General features: G+C 38.7%; 3 protein-coding genes across 3 annotated transcripts; 1 reads left to right on the forward strand and 2 right to left on the reverse strand.

Annotated features, from left to right (window-relative positions):
* LOC128199592 (uncharacterized) lies at window positions 1-2,953 on the reverse strand. The gene is made up of 2 exons (XM_052889736.1): window positions 2,484-2,953; window positions 1-1,097 (listed from the first exon to the last, which is right to left on the reverse strand). Exons 1-2 carry the CDS (start codon window positions 2,774-2,776, stop codon window positions 221-223), a joined length of 1,170 nt encoding a protein of 389 aa, XP_052745696.1. The 5' UTR covers window positions 2,777-2,953; the 3' UTR covers window positions 1-220.
* A 155-nt stretch (window positions 2,954-3,108) lies between these two features.
* LOC112045826 (uncharacterized) lies at window positions 3,109-3,849 on the reverse strand. Its single transcript, XM_024082176.1, has one exon. It carries the CDS (start codon window positions 3,847-3,849, stop codon window positions 3,109-3,111), a length of 741 nt encoding a protein of 246 aa, XP_023937944.1.
* Window positions 3,850-10,121: 6,272 nt separating this feature from the next.
* On the forward strand, window positions 10,122-14,771 carry LOC128199591 (piggyBac transposable element-derived protein 4-like). The gene is made up of 2 exons (XM_052889735.1): window positions 10,122-12,364; window positions 12,646-14,771. The coding sequence occupies exons 1-2, from the start codon at window positions 12,078-12,080 to the stop codon at window positions 14,630-14,632; spliced, it is 2,274 nt and encodes a 757-aa protein (XP_052745695.1). The 5' UTR covers window positions 10,122-12,077; the 3' UTR covers window positions 14,633-14,771.
* The last annotated feature ends 5,103 nt before the right edge of the window (window positions 14,772-19,874 follow it).

The raw sequence follows: 19,874 nt of genomic DNA on the forward strand, positions 1-19,874 counted from the left end.
TTAGGTAAGAAACATTTATTAATAAAATCTTTTTTGTTACATACATGTTTACCGCTAGTTGCACAAACGAAATCCTCCATCCTCCATTAAAACATAAACGTCTGCCGGGTCACCTAGTGAAAAATATTAATTGGGTAGGTAAATCAAATAAGCCACGACGATATTACTGCGTTTCGTTTCGTTCCATTTTTGAATTTCGCGGTAGGTGTCAACTATAAAATCAGAACACAGATCTATCTTGCCATGACACGCTACCAGTGGGTGATACGAAGTAATTAGCGAATATATCGCGTAATGTGTTTCCTGATCTATGATCTGGGTCGTTAATTAGATCAGTCAATCCCGTTATAGTTAATGTGTGATTAACGTTGTAGCCATCCCGTACTCTAATAAAATTATGCAATATGCAACAGGCTTGAACTATCTTTTTTGCAATAGGAAAACTGACACTCATAGGAGTATGGAATACTCTGAATTTGTTGGACATTATTCCAAACGTCGACTCTATGTACCGTCTAGCACGACTTAAGCGGTAATTAAATATTTTCTTTTTATGAGTCATGTTGGATCGCACATAAGGTCTCATCACATGGTTGGATATACCAAATGCACCATCACCAACTATTATGTGTGGTACTGTTATATTAGTGCCCGGCAGATGCTTTACACCTGGCAACCTCAAACTATTGTTCTGTAACTTTTGAAATAGTGAACTCTCTTGAAATATTGTAGAGTCTGAGTTTTTCCCGCAAGAACCTATGTTAATATATGTGAAACAATAGTTCGCATCGCACATTGCCAAAAGGACGATAGAATAGAAATGTTTATAATTATAAAACATTGAGCCTCCACCTGCAGGATTTACTATACGTATGTGTTTACCATCTATCGCCCCGCAACAATTTGGAAAATTTGCATATAACTGAAATTCTTCACTTATGCGCTGCCACATTTCTGTAGTTGGTTCAGGTAGACATTCATGACGCAGTTTTTCCCATATAGTCGAACAAACTTCATCTACTATCTTAGCTACAGTAGTGATTCCCATTCTGTATGTGATAGATAAATCGGAGAAAGTACTGCCCGTTGCCAAAAACCTGAAAACAAAAAGTATTTTCATTTGATTTTAGTATATAGGTAAGTACCTAAAAAAATACGTTTTTATTGCAGATAAACAAATACGCCATCGATGGAAATCAGCCAGAGATAATTATTTCAGAACAAAAGGGAATATGCGAAATACGCCATCTGGAAGCGCTGCAAAACACAAGAAGTATCTATTTTTCGACCAAATGACATTCCTTGATCGTATTTCAGAAAATGAAGTTACAGAATCATTAAGCGATAATCAGTCTATCGTATCTGAAGATTTGACTGAAACAGCCACATCAGCGAATAACTTGAGTACTCCATCTCAGCTCCATAGACCACAGGAAAACACAGAAAATAGTCAAAACAAATGGAATAAACGTAGTGGAATGAATAAACGTAAATCAGAACAATCAAATTTTGAAAACGAATTAATAACGTTGCTTAACCAAAATACTTCCCCTTCCAACCTCAATCCTGATGATTTGTCATTTTTTGAGTCTCTTGGTCCGATTCTAAGTAATTTAAGTGCTTATCAAAAGCTGCAGTTTCGCGCAAAGGTTCTAGAATTACTTATTGGGATTTCAGCTCCAACGACTACGACACCTAGCTTTTCATCACCAGCAAATAATGTTAATTCTAGTGTGAACGCAAATTCTACTTATAATTACACAACTCAAACATTGCCACTTCATAATTATACCTATGCCTATGCTACCACCTCTACACCTCAACAGCAGCTTTATGAATCTGCAGTAGAATTATCAAATGAATCTGCAGTAGAATTATCAAATGTCGTATCGCCGACTGGCGATAATAACTCAAATTATCCTGATAATGAGAATCAATAAGGATATTAGTTAGTTTTTACAGATTTATTTTAAAAAGTTTATTACTACTTCGCAAAAATCAAAATGCTACTGCCTGGGAGGCAATGCCGCTCCGAAAGGGCAAAGTATGTATTTATTTATTTATGTATTTAACCTCACAAGTACTTGTCAATTTTTAGCTACAAAGTAAGACTGATTAAAATGAGACTATGATTCAAATGAGACTGTGATTAAAATAAGACTGTGATTTAAAATAAGATTATGATTAAAATAAGACTGTGATTTAAAATAAGTCAATGATTATAATAACACTGTGATTTAAAATAATGCCCTTATTCATTAAAAACGAGTGAGATTAATATAGGTTTTACAAGTGTTTTGTTTCTTTTCTACATTTGCAAAATGAAAGAGAAGATTCCGATTTTAAGACCATTTTAACTAAAATAGGTTTAATCAGCATTTATGAATAAGTGTGTTAGGTTGTAATTAAAATACGACTGTGATTAAAATAAGCCAAACAAATATTATCATTTATTACAAACCCTACTCTTTTATTTCACTTACCTTAGAGTAATCGCCAATTTTTCCACTGGAGCTATGGGGATGCGACGTATGCTGGATCTTCGTAAAGAAAACTCTAACTTGCACAGTAATTCGTCGAAACTGCTGGTTGATAGGCGAAAATATTTATAAAATTTATAACTATTTTCTCGTAAATCAGAGAAAGATGTTACGTGTTCGCCTCTCAGTAACCTTGTAGCGTTATAAGGATCAACACCTACTGTTCTTCGACGTTTTTGTTGCCTTTTTTTCCATAAAAAGTAAATAGCCAGTACTCTAACCGCATTGCCGTTCATTTTGTATCTGTTTGTACACGACTGTCTCACAGCAGCGAAACGCGCCGTACTAATTGAGGAGCGCCGTACTAGTTGGTGCACCGCTGTTCAAACGCGCGCTGTCCAACAGCGCGCTGTCCAACGGCGCGTCTAGCGGCGTGACTGTAAAACCAGCCTTACTCGTTCAGCGGCGCGTCTAGTAAGCTGATGGCAGACCATCAGCTTACTGTTGTGTTGTCTTCAATCCCAAGATCCTCCGGGAAGAAGATCCCCGCCAACAATGCTGCTGTTTCGCTAGGGTCATAGGTCTTACCGTCCTTCACCAACGGTACGTCAACCTTCTTTAACGTGGTTCAACCTATGACCCTGCATATCCCATCCCACAGACCCTCTTTGTCTTGTTGCTCACAGAACGCTTTCCAGCTCGCGATCTGCGTTGTCTTAGCAAGCGATTCATAGAGTTCCTTTGCCTCCAGATACTCTTCTATGACTCTGTCGCTTCGGATCGGTGCATCATTCCACCAGGGTAGACTATAGCGCACTGTTATCTTCCTGATTGGCATGCTAGCTTCGCATGCCTTCGCTATTAGACGATATTGTCGAGTGCGTCGATATATCCGCTTTCGATGAAATTTTCGTTTTGCAACTGGGTGAGCTTTGTGCAAAACGCAGAATTTACGCGTCGTTCCACTGATGATCATAGGCCTCTCCTTCTTCAGGTTTATACATAACACTATAGCATTGTGGTCCGAACTTGTCACGCTGTCATCCACCCTCCAATCCGACACTAACAAGAGTGCGTTCAGTGAGCACGCCGTAATGTCGCCACGGCTAGAGTACCTTTTATTTCTTCTAATCGTGTCGAGAGTAGGGGTGCTACCCTGATTGAGTATCTGCAGGTCGAGCTCCAAAACCCCAAACAAGGTCTCCCCTCTGCTGTCGGTCTTTTTGCTGCCCCACCAGGTGTTCCAGGCATTTGCGTCGCCTCCAACCACTACATATCGAGAGCCCATGCTAGAGACTACTGCGGCTAGTTGGTCCAAGTATTTTTCTATCGGCTGGTCGGATTCGAAGTAGAATGAGATGACACCCATCTCCCAGGCACCGGTTTTTATTTACACCATCGCGATGTTATTGGTGGTGAACTTGGTATTAAGGGTCACGGCCAAGTCGCAGTACACGACAACGATGCGTACACCCCGATAGTCATTACCGAAACCAGTGATCCTAGATCAAGAAACGACGAAAAGGAAGTCTAGTAAATGTAAACAAACGAATGCATTCAGTGCTGTGTTCCTAAATGGTAATTTTTCGAAGAATGACTGGTATATTGACTCAGGAGCGGGTGCTCACTTAACCGCAAACGACGAATGGTTAAAAAATGTGTCAATGGAGCATCATGTGAAAGAAATTGTTGTATCAAACACAGAAACAGTATCTGTTAAGTGCTCTGGTGATGTGCAAATCACAACTTTGACAGAAGAATGTAAGTACAATGTTGTTGTCGAAGGAGTTTTATGTGTTCCCAGTTTAAACTAAATATTTATAATAACTAAATATTTACGTCAATAAATATTCCATTTAAGTAGGATTTTTTTTTCAAAAAATGAAACGGTTAACAATAAATGGGAAAAGGTAGCAACAGCCGAGATGGAGGCTGCAGCAGACTAAAAAAACAATGTGCGCTAGCTGAAGACAGATTTGATGAAAATGGAATTCCAATTATTGAAGTAATTGTTGATGGGTGTTGGGCTAAGAGAACTTATAAAAAAATTACTCATCGTTGTCAGAAGTTGCTGCAATAATTGGAAAGCGGTTTGATAAAGTACTATATGCTGAAGTGAAAAATAGCTTAAAATTGATAGGTGAACGAAGTTAAGGGTTTTACAACTGCCAAAGAAAAGGCTGCAGCAGACCAAGAAAAACATTGTGCGCTAGCTGAAGGCAGAGTTGATAACAATGGAATTCCAATCATTGAAGTAATTGTTGATGGATGTTGGGCTAAGAGAACTTATGAAAAAAAATACTCATCGTTGTCAGGGGCTGCTGAAATAACTGGAAAGCGGTTTGGTAAAGTACTATACGCTGAAGTAATATATATTGCTGTGTGTATTCGTGCTGCAAACAACCTTAGACCAGCTAAAGAACAAAAATGTTTAAAAAATATCCAGAGCCGTCCACTAACATGGAATCTGAAATAATATTAGAAGGTTTTAAACATTTTTTGGATATGTATGGTGTCATATACGGCGAAATGGTAGCTGACGGAGACTCTTCTACTTTGATGTAGGTACACACACACACACACACTAACGCATGCACACGAAGTTACTCCAATTTAACGTTTTTAATAGTATTGTTTTGGCATTTTAACAGTGAAATTCATAGTCGTGAAGTGAACAATCCCCCACAAACCAGTATTCAGTAGTCACCAGGGGGGTAAATATTGAATCATCGCAAATTGCATTTCATAAACAAACTTCCGGGGAGCACCTAGGTGACTGGAGTTTCAAGCAAATTTTGTCTACGATTTTACATTAGGTCTATGAACATTCTGTGATAGAACCACAGAGACGTATATTCTCTTTGACATTTTACAAAATATTTGAGTTTCTATTATTTTCATTTACCTTTTATTTTTAAATAACATAGTAAAATTTGTTTCGTTTAATAAAATGGATCAATTTTATCATAGTTTCGTTCTCACACGAAGAGAAGGAGTTGTTAGAAAAATATTGAAGTTATGTGGACGAACATGATCATAATCATCATTTTTAGCCGATGGACGTCCACTGCTGGACATAGCCCTCTTGCATGGACTTTCAAACACGTCGGACGGTCTCGAGCCGCCAGCATCCAGCGGCTCCCTGCAACCCGCTTGATGCCCTCGGTCCACCTAGTGGGGGTTCGACCAACACTGCGATTTCATCGGCTCTTCGAACTATATGGCCTGCCCATTGCCACTACAGCTTCGCGTCTCGATCAGTAACTAGCCAGGGGGCCAATTACTAATACTTCCTGTTTGCCTTAGTAGTTGTTACAAGATTCCGAAGATACCTCAATAAAGAAAAGAACGGTTGGATAATGCCTTAGAAAAAATTAATCAAGGAATTCCAATAAGGACAGCTGCAAAAAATATGGAATATTACGGGCAACGTTACAATTTAAGTTGAAGAATCCAAATAGCAAACATGACTTTGGGCCGAACCTTTATTTGACTACCGAAGAAGAAAAACACGTGGAAGATTGGATATGTGAGATGGGAAGAAGAGGATTTCCTAGAAGAACAGAAGATATTATAGACTCTGTCCAAAATTTTTTGACCCAAAATCCTTGGGAGACCCCATAAGACCCCATTTGCTGACACCAGGCCAGGAAAAGGTTGGCTGAAAAGTTTTTTGAAACGTCACCCAAGAATCAATCAAAGAACAGGAGAAGCTGTTACGCATGTTAGTGCTTGCGTCACTGAAAAAGATATTCGTAAATGGTTCTCTGAAGTAACAGATTTACTAAAACAATCAGGGTTAGATGATATTTTAGGAAATCCATCAAGGATATACAATGCAGATCAAAGTGGTTTTCATTCAAACTTGCCCGACAACAGGAAGAGTTTTTGCTGAGAGAAAGGAAAGAAATGTTTACATTGTAGATACAGGGAAAGCCAAGGAAAACATGACTTTACGGTATATCCGTACCAACGATTACCAGAAGGAATAAAGCAAGCAAGTGTACCTGATGAATGGGGTAATGCAACTAGCAATTCTGGTTGTATGAAAGCAGATACATTTAAATACATAATTGAACACGTCGTTCATCCAATTTTGGTGAAGAAAAATATTACTTTACCGGTACTGCTTTTTGTACGCACCTTACTTATGATTTAAGTTTATTGGAAAATTCTTTACAAATTAAGAAAATTGCGTTATATCCCAAAGCAACAAGAATATTGCAGGCTGCAGATGTTTCATTGTTTAGACCTTGTTGATTGTTGACATTGTTTTTTTTTTCGGTGGCTAATAACTATATTTTTAGGAGCCAATTATGGCTTCCGACCGTGGCTACGGTTGGGCATTTTACCCAAGCAAAAGAAAACGCGCGGCCCACAGCCGCGCACTTTACTGTTCACGAAAGGGAGCGAGGTGGAATCTCGTAAAGTGGAATAGCAATTCAAGCAAAGTCTTAGATGAACTTTCCATAACACACAAACTTCCCACTGAGGAAGAGTTTGATAGGACTGTGAACTATAAAATCCTAGGTTTGCATTGGTCCACGCAAGATGACGAATTTTATTATAAAATAACAATTTCGAAAGATGTGACATGCACCAAGCGCTCCAACTTATCGACGCGGACGGTTGCTCGTCTGTAATTTTGTGGAAAAATCAAAATAACAGAAAAACTGTCCGGAGTAACTTTGTGTTAAAATCAAAATAACAGAAAAACTGTCCGGAGTAACTTTGAGTTAAAATCAAAATAAGAGAAAAACTGTCCGGAGTAACTTTGTGTTAAAATCAAAATAACAGAAAAACTGTCCTGAGTAACTTTGAGTTAAAATCAAAATAAGAGAAAAACTGTCCGGAGTAACTTTGAGTTAAAATCAAAATAAGAGAAAAACTGTCCGGAGTAACTTTGTGTTAAAATCAAAATAACAGAAAAACTGTCCAGAGTAACTTTGTGTTATAATCAAAATAACAGAAAAACTGTCCGGAGTAACTTTGAGTTAAAATCAAAATAAGAGAAAAACTGTCCGGAGTAACTTTGTGTTAAAATCAAAATAACAGAAAAACTGTCCGGAGTAACTTTGTGTTAAAATCAAAATAACAGAAAAACTGTCCGGAGTAACTTTGTGTTAAAATCAAAATAACAGAAAAACTGTCTGGAGTAACTTTGTGTTAAAATCAAAAAGCAGAAAACCTGTCCGGAGTAACTTTGTGTTAAAATCAAAATAACAGAAAAACTGTCCGGAGTAACTTTGTGTTAAAATCAAAATAGCAGAAAACCTGTCCGGAGTAACTTTGTGTTAAAATCAAAATAGCAGAAAACCTGTCCGGAGTAACTTTGTGTTAAAATCAAAATAACAGAAAAACTGTCCGGAGTAACTTTGTGTTAAAATCAAAATAACAGACAAACGTCTTTGAAGTCGGTTCCATTTTTATGTTAAAAAGGTTATTCCAACTGTTGATTTGTTGACAACATCAGTTCCAAATATGTACGCGAATACATATTTTAGCTACGTTTGAACAGCCGATGTCTGAGTTAAGTTTGTCTGAAGAAAATAAAAGAGATATGAGTGAAGTATTTTTTATACTTCACTCAAGCCAAGCCAAGTTGCAGCCAATTTAGTCTTAAACTCATTAAGGAGATTCAGACTACCAAGTAACACCATTCTGAAAAAAATTACAATGCTTAGTGTTGCTGAAACATTAAAAGTTGATAAAAATAATGAAACTGCCGATGTAGCCAAAGAACTAGGGTTTAGTAACGTATGTATAGACTATAGATGGCATGCTACAAGAATGGCATAATATTAACTTCACCAAGTGGAAAAATACAACTAACGCTGTAAGAGGCGAATGCGATCGCCAGTAGCACCCAGGACGTCTTGGCGGTGGTCGCTGCGCTCGCCCTACGCCTGAGCGACATCGAAGCTCAGTTACTCCACGCAAAACTCAGAGAGTCCTAGCGGAAGGAGGTAACATCGGCGCCCACTGCAGTCGCCTCTTACTCTACGCCTTATTGGGCTGGAAGGCACAGCCGGTGCCAATTCGACAAGGCGGACCGGTCTTGGCTAGTTACTCAGCTGTAAACAGGAAGACAACCTTAAAACCGCAGAAGAGACCAAGGCCACCTAAAAAGGACTATCAAACCGGCCGATATTAACATTCAGGTGGTACGGGTGTGCAGGACCCAGAAGATGATACATCGTGTGCAAAATGCATGTGCTAGGTTTTGCTTTAGCATACCGCCACGTTCTCACATCACTCCATACATAAACGAAGCCGACTTATTGCGTATGGAAGGGCGAAGAAGGCTACACCTAGCCACATTACTCTTTGGCATATTACACAACGGGATACCTGAATACTTACGTAATAAATTAATGTGGCTAAGGGATAAATCGACACGAATTTCACGACCTCCACCCTCAGGCTTTCTGTACCTGTCCATAAGACAGCAGCTTGTAAGGGAAGCTTTAAGTTTGCTGCTACTAAATGTTGGAACGATTTGCCACCACCTATAAAGTCTGTTAAATCTACCTATGCTTTTAAACATAAATTAAAAAAATACTTAATAACACAGCAGAAACAGAATATTTTAACATAAAGTTCCAACATTTAATAGAGCTAAGTAGGCAGTTTTATTTTTATTCTTAGTTGTATTATTTAGTTTTTTAGTGTAGTGTAGTATTTATAGTGATTTTTATTATTTTTAGGCATTGTTTATTTAGTTATATTTTATATTTTTGTAGTTATATTGTTTTATGACATTTTTTTTTCTTTTTTGCTTTTACTTATTTTATTACTTTTGATAACTGTTGTTTGCGCCCGTGATGTCACCCTTTTAAAGGCTTCCACTGAAAACCAGCGTTGCAGCTAGCTGCAGCTTTAAGCTGAGTGGGAGACCTTTATTTGGTCAGTGCGCTTTTACTTTCAATTTTCTTCTTCGTTGTAAAATATAAAAGCTTAGTTTTAAGTTTACTGACCAAATAAAAATATTTTTCTTTCTTTCTTTCTTTCAAGGTAGGCAACGCCAAGGGTGGTCGTCGAGACTACATCTCCCATGGCTGCGGAAAGACTAAGAAATGCAGCCCCACCCACGCCCTGACGGAGCCCACTAGAAAGTCCCCACGGCTATGCCTAAGAGACCTTGACGGGGACCCCGCCGAAAAGACGTGCTTGCGGCAATCTATGATCAAAACCTTCGCACATGGACACGACAGACTGGACCCTAGATCGGGTTTAAGCGCCGACGACGCAGAGTGGGCTCCAAGACCGTCATAATCGAGTGCTCGCCCGCCCTACGCGATGCCCTGGAAACAAGGGTCATCTTTACATCGGGTGGCAATCAGTGGTCACTTGCTGCAATATGTGCCAGCAATATGGTCATCCCGAGAAATATTGCCGGGCCACAGCGGCGACCTGCGGCTAGTGCGGCGCAACTGGGCACCAAAAGGCGGAGTGTCAGGCCCCCACAACCCAGTGCGCGACATGTTTCGACAAATACGTTCAAGCTATCTTCCTGGGCAATGCCTGGTGGCTGATGATTCTCCTCAAGTTCAAGCGAGGCGGCTGTCCGCCAAACGCCTATTGGATGTTGTCGGACTACGTCCGCGGAAGACGTGTGGGGATGTTCGTCGGTGATCGGATGCAGTGGAAGGTGTCCACAATGGGCTTCCCTCAGGGATAAGTGCTAGGCCCCACACTGTGGAACGTTCTGCATGACGATTTGCTTCGGTTCCCGCTACCGGGGGGTGTTAAGGTTGTAGGGTTTCAATCCTTTTTTTCCAAATTTCCGGCATTTTTGACACGGCCTTGCTCCCTGTGCGACCTCGAATGCGCGCATTGCATTCCTGGAACACCCGCCCTCCCTATTGCGTTGACAGGTGGTCTAGGCTATCAGCAATACCGTAGGGAGAGCCGAAAAATTTTTATTGTCGTTTCGGGTTCTCTTCCCAGAGAGGATCCCAAATGTATACTTAAGGGTGGGAGTGATGACCTCTTCGCCGTCAATTTTACAAAAGTGAGGCCCTTACACCCTTAAATTGACTTGGGAGGCACTTTACACCTCCCAAAAACACAGTTTTAAATAAAAATTGGACCATTAAGAGGCAATCTACACCTCTTAATATTAAGTTAGTTTAGGAATAGTTATTTTACAACTAGAATAGGTATTATTATTGTTGACTCTGGGAGGCTTTACACCTCGCAGCTCTCCTATTTAGGCTAATAACTGTGTAACATGTCAGTTGTGACAGAACATTTAACTGGTGATCTACCAATGCAGAATACCATTCACTGAAATGATTGACAATTTATTAGACTCGCTAAACAGCAGAATTTCGCGACATCGGCCTTTACACATACAGTTCAGAGTTCGAACCGCGGGAACTAGCAAGTATCATGATCTGCAGTACAAACCGACAAGACTTAACTAACCGGTTCATAACAAATATTTAGCAATCATAGTCGCATGCCAATCACAGTGAGGTGTGGTGAAGACATTTCTCGCCTGCGATCGTCATTTTGCGATCATTGAGAAAGCGAAAAAGTGTGTAAAGCCACTGATTCCAAAAGACCTTATTGAACTTATTGCAAATGCTGGCAAAAAAACCCATCCTTGGTAGTGGATAATAAAACCTTTGTTAATTGGTAGTGGATAATAAAACCTTTGTTAATTTTCGCTATCAAGTCGTTCCGTACGCAATATGCTCGAAATGCCCCAACTAATCGGGTACTGTCGATGCTCAATTCGTTGATTGCTCAGCGCCAAGATCTAGATATTTTTGATATAAAACTTCATGTATTTATTGATATTGTAAACAGCTGTGAATTTTAATTTTAATTTTATAGAAATATGCAATTTATGTGTTTGTATTGTATAGTGATTATATTGTAATTTGTTTATCTGTTATATTGTTATATTGTAAGTCTGTACTTTGTATGCGTTTTGGCTTAGCTGTAAGCATACTAAGGATATATAATAAATAAATAAATAAATTGGATGAAACTGGCTAAAAATATGATTAATACTAAAAACGCTACCGATATCTTCGGCAACGATGTTTCACCTACAATACATTTTTTTACAATACATTTCTCGCAGTTGCGTACGCATTCCGCGCGTGGACACCGCTAATAAAAACCGCCAAAGGATATGCAAATCCTGTAAAACTTTACTATCAATGTAATGACTATGACTAATATTTGTGTCTAGTAAGTGCTTTAGTAAATTCAGTGCTCCTGGACTCTCCACGAGGCAAAAAAGTGAGTCTCTTATACTGTACTGTGTCCCCGGTATTCCATACCTTCCACAGTCCACGAGTCTAGCTATCGAAGCATTTTTAGGCGTTAACACATTTAGTGCTCACTACTCGGATCCGAGTTGGGAGGGGGGATAGTAGCGGTGCCGCGCACTCGGATCCGAGTGACCGGCCTGTGCATTTTGTAGTAGTCAGTAAGCCGCCGGCGTTTGAGGTGAGTTTATGTTGGTTTGCGCGACCGCTCTGAAACATATTCAACTTACGAAAACGCGTATTGGTTTCATTATAACAGTGTAATTGTGACTTTTACACACGATCGTATCAAAGCTATTTTTGCACTAAAATGGACAATAAGGCTGGACCGTCTGGAAGTAAATCTACGAGTAGTTCTAGAAAAAAGCGTCGGCAAAGTGATGACTATGAGTCTGATTATAGTGATGAGGATGTGTATTCTCAAAGAGCTGATGAAGACTCTTCAAGTTCAGAGGACTCTTCTAGTTGCGGCAGTGATGATAGTATCTTTGATACTAGACTGAAGCAAAAGACGACCAGCCGTGTACCACCAGCTCAACCTTCAAGGTCATCTGCCCCAAAGACGACAAGCCATATACCACTAGCTCAACCTTCAAGGTATGACTAACTAATGATGTTATGAACGCATGACAATAAATATTTGAAAACAATGTGGAAAATGAAATCTCCGAGTGGGAATCGAACCCGTTCCTTCAGGATTCCATCCTTGACACTTTAATCACTAAGCCTCAAAAGCCAAATTCCTCATTGCTTTGAACCGTCTCAAAGAGGTGTAGTTACCATCAAAAAATGCTTAAAAATATTTATTATGAAATTAAATTGATTGAACTCAATAATAACAGTAAATTGTACTTAATTCCATTTAATTTTATTTAAAGGTCACCTGCCTCAAAGACAGTCAGCTGTGTACCACCACCTCAACCTTCAAGTTCATCTGCATCAAAACGTGGTTTATGTGAGTCAGATGGAAGGGCTATCATTCAATGTAAGCGATTAAGACCTTCATTTAGGGATGGCCCCACGCGTAATAATTCTACTCAATCGTTGAAGTTACCAGATCTAAATAGTTCCTCAGCATCGAAGTCAGCGCCTCGACTACTGGAATTTGATGGAGACGGTAGCTTTGAATTCAATTCTGAAATTGACTGCCGTCCTACATCGCCGAATATCGTACAGGACTATGGAGATTTTTTGCCGGATATACCAATTAACCCTACCAGTTCAACACCTAGCGTATCTCTTCTGAGATCCGATGCGATCACCCCCAACCTTTCGCCAGAACGTGATGACGTCTCTCCATCAATTATGGCTGTTCGGAGATCTGGAAGTCGTACTCCAGACTTACCCGATGATTTTTATCTATCACCCAATAACTCACCCTCTGGTCAAGGAGCCACTACCACCTGGAGCAGTGATCCAAGCTCCATGAAAAGCTTAGAGTTTACTAAGGAACAGGAACTCTTAGTGCCGCCTCCAACTGATCCTTACGAAGCATTCCGACTAATGATTGATGACGAGTTGTTAGATCTTATAGTTCGCGAGACCAACGCGAACGCAATAAGAGTCGGTAATGCACAAAACGTCAAACAAAACTCCAGAATAAAATCTTGGAAAGATTTAACAAAGGAAGAACTGCTGACATTTTTAGGACTCCTTCTTCACACAGGAACAATTCGACTAAACCGTTTAAGTGATTATTGGAAACGACACTATTTGTTTAATATTCCATGCTTCGGACAATTCATGTCACGAAATCGTTTTTTACTTATTTTACGATGCCTACACTTTACGTCTGTAACCAGTGAAGAAGACCGTCTCAATAAAATCCGACCATTCATGGATCATTTTAACAATAAAATGAAAACTATTTACTGTCCAGGTAAAGAGCTATCATTGGATGAGTCCATGGTATTGTGGCGCGGTCGGTTGCTGTTCCGACAATATATAAAAAACAAACGGCATAAATATGGCATTAAACTCTATGTTTTAGCAGAACCAGATGGTACGGTCTTGAAATTTCAAGTTTACGCCGGTGCTAATGATGAGACATCAGGGCAAGGACATAGTAGTAAGATTGTCTTCAAACTACTAGAAGAGAGACTGGACTGTGGCCATCATGTATACATGGATAATTATTATAATTCTTATGGCCTGGCTGTGAAATTGCTAGATCGACAGACATACTGCACAGGAACGTTAAGAAAAAACAGGAAAGATAATCCCGTCGAAATTGGCTCTGTTTCACTGGAAAAGGGAGAAAACAAATCCTTGTTCTTGAACGGCGTTCATGTCGGAAAATGGAGGGATAAGCGATACGTTCTGTATATTTCTACAGAACACGGTAGTGAGATGATGGAGACTACTTCCAAAAGAGGATCTATAGTAGTGAAACCAATGGCAATCGTTCATTACAATAATTTTATGTCGGGTGTTGATCTTCAAGATCAGATGTTGGCATACTATCCAGTCCAAAGGAAGACGCTGCGTTGGTACAAGAAGCTGTTTGTGCATATGCTGCAAATGAGCCTTACTAATGCATTGCACTTGTACAATACATTTTCGGCGAATGACAAATTAAATCTATATGATTTCCGTATGAAGATACTGGAGAAGCTTTTACCTGATCCTAATGATGTAAATCGACGCAATGTTTTGAAAGTGAAACACGAACTCACAAAAATAGAAAAGACCCGGACGAGAGTTAAGACAGTAGGAAGAGTCACGAAACAAACTATCGAAGTGGTCCGAAAAGAATGCAAAGGTTGCAAATCACAGAAAAAAAGGGTGCAAACAATTTATGAATGTAAGCAATGTGAAGGTTCTCCAGGTTTCTGTACAAAATGTTTCTGCCTAGCACATTCATAATTGTTTTCATTAAATTTTATTGTTTTGTTACCTATGTGGTTAAAATTTTCAGAATATTTTTTATTCCTTTGTACCTTTATGTGAGTGACTCACCTTTATTCTGTGACAAGTTTTCAATTAAACTTATAATTATTACGTACTGATACTTTTGATTGTATGGCTTTGATTTGATTTTTGATAAATATTATTGTATCGCTCAGATTTATGAATGTCTTCCTCAATAAATAATTATTCAAATGCGCATTATATTTTATTTACTATCTATATCCCTATGTTACTTAGGGATAATATAGCATTTAAAATGTAAAAGAATTATCGAAATCTGTGGAGTAGTTCCATTCCAACCATTGCTGTCCCTTACGCTCGGATCCGAGTGACCGGCACCTGGCGCGCTATGTGCCTAACACTCGGATCCGAAAAAGGTTATTTTTTATTAAAAAAATAATAATAACAATATACTTTCATCCATATTTTTAAACATACCTATATACTTAATCAAAATACGCCTTAAAAAAATTTGGTTTCTGCCTAATTATTTTAATAATATCTTAAGCAGTGAATGTGTTAATTAATCACCAGTCGTCTAGATGACTTATACGATGTGATGGTGTTGAAAACACGGAAAGATTATAGAAAATGTAGATTACATTAGGCTTGTCGAAAAAATATCGATACATCGATATTATTTTTTCAATGTATCGATATTTTTGAGCGATATTTAATGTTTCGATGTATCGAGGTATCGATATAAAATTACAAGTATTGAAAAGGTATAAAAATCGATATTTTTTATAATTAAAAAATCCTAAAAAAGAATACTTTTTTTATACTAACATTTTTTAACAAATTACATTTTTTTTGTCTTTGGTCGACTCGATTTACTGCGTTTTAATTTGGTACTTAAGTTGGCAACTCTGTCTGTCAATGTCAGTGTCCGTGCTTCAACTATCCGTCTGTTATCCGTATTGTAACCTCAACGCGAGCGTATTTCTGCCTGCATTTGAGTTGATTATAGTTCTCAAACAATCTAACTAATTAAATCTGTATCAGATAAATATTGGTTTGATTAATAAATAATTAATATTTTTTATTGTTGTCCTTGATTTAAAAAAATTAAAAATGATGTCTATTGATTAGTATTTATCTAGTAATGTAAGATGATTGAAGTAGATTAGGCCAAATATTTTTTTTTTCCTATCACACCGATATATCGATATATCGATATTTTTAAATAAAAATATCAATATCGATATTGATATATTCAAAAATTATCGATACAATATATATCGATACTTTATTGCATTTCCGACATCCCTAGATTACATATCCCTGTGATATTTGTACTAAAACAATGACCATGACTTGGTGTTTTGCACATTACTATCATCAAAATGAATTAAGAGCGAAAGTGTTAGCTACAGTCGAATTATGACCATGTTGGTCGACCCCCCACTAGCTGGACCGAGGATATCAAGCGAGTTGCAGCCACTGGATGCTGGTAGCTCGAAAACCGTTGTGTTTGGAGGTCCATGGCAGAGACCTGTACCAGGACGTCCATCGGCTGTCAATGATGATGAAATGTAATTAATTTGCGCGTCAAAACTAAGGCGAATAAATGTGCCTGCCTTTGTAGATAAAACTTAAGACAGTTCGAAAAACTGAAATCCGCAGGCCTTGGAATACGAATTATTTATAAAGTACTAAGAGAGTATACTTCTAACGAACACCGTGTGCGCACGACAACTCCTGCAGCAAAACGATTAATCAAAATTAACCAACTGGACAACATAGAGCTCAGTGGTATAATGGTATAAACGAGCCACCTTCATTACAAAATGTTTTGAGTGCCGTAAACGAGTGATGATGTTATAATAAGGTTTCTCAAAGTGGGGTATCGCGAATACCTAGGGGTTCGTCATTCGACGGCAGGGGGGTTCGCGACAAGATTTACGATATGATGGCTATGATTTTAGATATGATGGCTATGACCATCTCCCAGCCTTTGAGGAAATTGATAATCCTCGTGCGTGTAGATTTGAAAGATATCTAAGCCGATCTAAAATTAAGTGTGAAAAGTGCGACGTTTACCTGTGCCTCACGAGGAAACAAAACTGTTTTGCAGCTTATCACAAAAAAAATTAAAAACCATTAATATAATTTTAATAAAAACATTGTCTTTTTTTCATTTTTACTGTTGTTTTATTTACTATCGAATATTTTTAAACCCTAAAACCAACCATCTACACGATCGTGCACTAGGCATCTTAAAGCCCAAACGTCACTATCGTGCAGGGGTAGTTGCAGGTCCTAGGGGTGTTACAGAATTTTTTTATTAATTTTTACATACGTCTTAAAGACCTCTCAACCCATCTTCCTTAATCAATCATAACAATCTTACAAAAAAAATTTTGGGCCTGAAAGGGTTAAAGAAGTTTTGTATTAAAAGTGAAAAGATTGACACCGATATCGGGGTTTAACCCCACCGTCTCCGTTGACTGTCTACTGGTCACCGACTACACTAGTATCACTGCAGTCTCCGTGTGTGAACCGGCTCTTCACCACCTAGACCTACTGTCTTGGTTCGCTACTTACTTTCTCCGTGGAACGTCTACGGGTAACCACCACCACTAGTACCCCGCCGTCTTCTTGTTGGGACTGGTACTTCACCCCATTGGACTACAGGGCAGTGGCATTTTAAAACTTTAATTAACGTACTGCAATTGAGATATTATGTAAACCCACGTATGGGGTATACGTTATTTTCTATCTAACCTAGTAAATATTTGGATAGAAGCAGGCGTTACTTTGCGGAAGTTCATCATGATTATATAATGATTTATTTATTTTGCTATCATGACTTTGCAATTGCACGTTGTAGAGTCAACATCTCCTGAGGATGCTCCGGTTTCGGGGTGAAACGTACGTAGAGAGTATTTTGTCGGACCTGGGTGACGTTGTCGCATGGGTTCGCCGAATTTTCGCGGATGATAGCAAAATAAATAAATCATTATATAGCTAGTAAATATTGTCATGAAAAAAAAATTGTGTTATACCTTTTCTATTTTTTTATTTGTCGCCTATTTAAAATTGAACTAAGTAAGAACACGACAACGTGAATGTAATTTAATCATATGGGATGAATGTACGATGGCCCATCGAAGGGGAATAGAAGCGGTAGACAGAACTTTAAGGGATATAAGACAAAATGATCGACCAATGGGCGGTATCAAGGTTTTATTTTGTGGTGGTTTCCGACAAACCTTACCGGTAATAGCACGGGGAACCCCGAGCTGATGAGGCTTGCCTTAAAAGCCACCAAAAATTAAAGATACCGACAACGACGACGATTTTAGCCCATGGAACATCTTCGACAAGATGATAGCAACCAGTACTACTTAAGGAATTCCACTATCTAGAGCAATGAAGGAAGTGGACATGTATCTTTCTGATGAGTTATTGCCGCGGAAAGATAATGTTGTAGAACAGGCAATTGGCATTCTTAGCCAAACCGTTAAAAAGTGAAGAGCAGCGTGAAATATTTAAAAAAAAAGCATGGCTGGTCTAACAAGGTGGAATTCATGCTACGATATCCTGGATGGGATTATGAAGGTCAAAGATATCATAATACGCACGTTGGCAACATTGATAAACAACCTATCATTACAACCTCAGACCAATTATTGTATAGGACCTGCCTCGCTAGACGTTACTTTTCTGTCAAAGTATATGATCAACGATCTAATGCAATTATAAAAACTGTGTCTATAGAATTGATGTTAAATAGTTGTAATCGTGTTCGTCGGTTAAAGAGCTCCGTAAAAATACCTTTTTGAGTAATTGAATTGTGTTAAAAACAGGCAAAAACTTCTAGTTTAGTATAAGATATATACCTATAATATATATATATATATATATAATATAAATCTAAGCTCGTTTTCTTCAGAAAATGACAGACAATTTTGTTCGTGACTATGAGTGCGATACAGGTCCTTCTATAATTGGTCTGAGATTACAACCACAGTAATGGGTTGCCACTGAACAGGTGATTCAGCCATTTTAAGAAATCACAATGAGGATAAATGGGTTGTCATAGAACAAGTGATTCCGATATTGGAACCATTTTAAGAAAATATAAATGAGGACAAATGAAAAAAAAATAGACACCAATATTAAATACCTAAGAAAAAACAAAAAGGATTTTATGATCTGGCAAAGCATACCGTCTGTTCGGAAAGGAGCCGAGATAAAAAAAAGGGCTTTCGAAAGAAAGAAGAAAGCTTGTAATAAAACGTGTGACATTGGCGTCGCGTATGCGAAATAACGGTCAACACAGAAATCTCTCCTCAAGTAACCGTCAATACTAAACCACAACTTCCGCAACCCCAGCTGTGTGCGTGCTTTGCGGAGCATTCTACACGTCAAGAAACATCCTAATTCTGCCCCCGCGGACATATTGTATGTGCTTCATGAGTAAAGAGAAAGAAATACATATGTGGGATATTGGTTTAAAGAAATACAGGATTTATCTTCTTCTTAAACACTTAATTTTAAATTATTTATGCACAGCACAGCACTTTCTCGTCGGGCTCGTCCGGGATATAAAAGAAATACAGATCACGACGATTTACGACGATGTCATTGAAAGACGTGATTGTGGATATCTGTTACGGACGACGAGAACGCGGATTTCACAAAGGCGGCATTATTTCTTGATGGAATTCCTAAGTTCAGCGGAGATGACAAGACGTTATCATCATCGAAGTGGGCGCAGGACATCCAGGATAATGTTGAAATATTCAGATGGACCACACAGCAAAAATTAATATTTGCACGAAGGTCACTTGTAGGCACGGCGGCGTTGTGGCAGGAGTGAGACAAAGCATTCAAGACGTACGATGATGATGAGGCGGCAGTGCAGAAAGAATTTCCAAATACAGTATATGTTTTTTTTTATTCTTTACAAGTTAGCCCTTGACTACAATCTCACCTGATGGTAAGTGATGATGCAGTCTAAGATGGAAACGGGCTAACTTGTTAGGAGGAGGATGAAAATCCACACCCCTTTTCGGTTTCTACACGACATCGTACCGTAACGCTAAATCGCTTGGCGGTACGTCTTTGTCGGTAGGGTGAAACTAGCCACGGCTGAAGCCTCCCACCAGCCAGACCTGGACCAATTAAGAAAATCTCAATTACGTCCAGCCGGGGATCGAACCCAGGACCTCCGTTTTGTAAATCCACC

The sequence above is a fragment of the Bicyclus anynana genome, chromosome 26 (assembly GCF_947172395.1).
Source record: "Bicyclus anynana chromosome 26, ilBicAnyn1.1, whole genome shotgun sequence".
NCBI classification, from domain to species: Eukaryota; Metazoa; Arthropoda; class Insecta; order Lepidoptera; family Nymphalidae; genus Bicyclus; species Bicyclus anynana.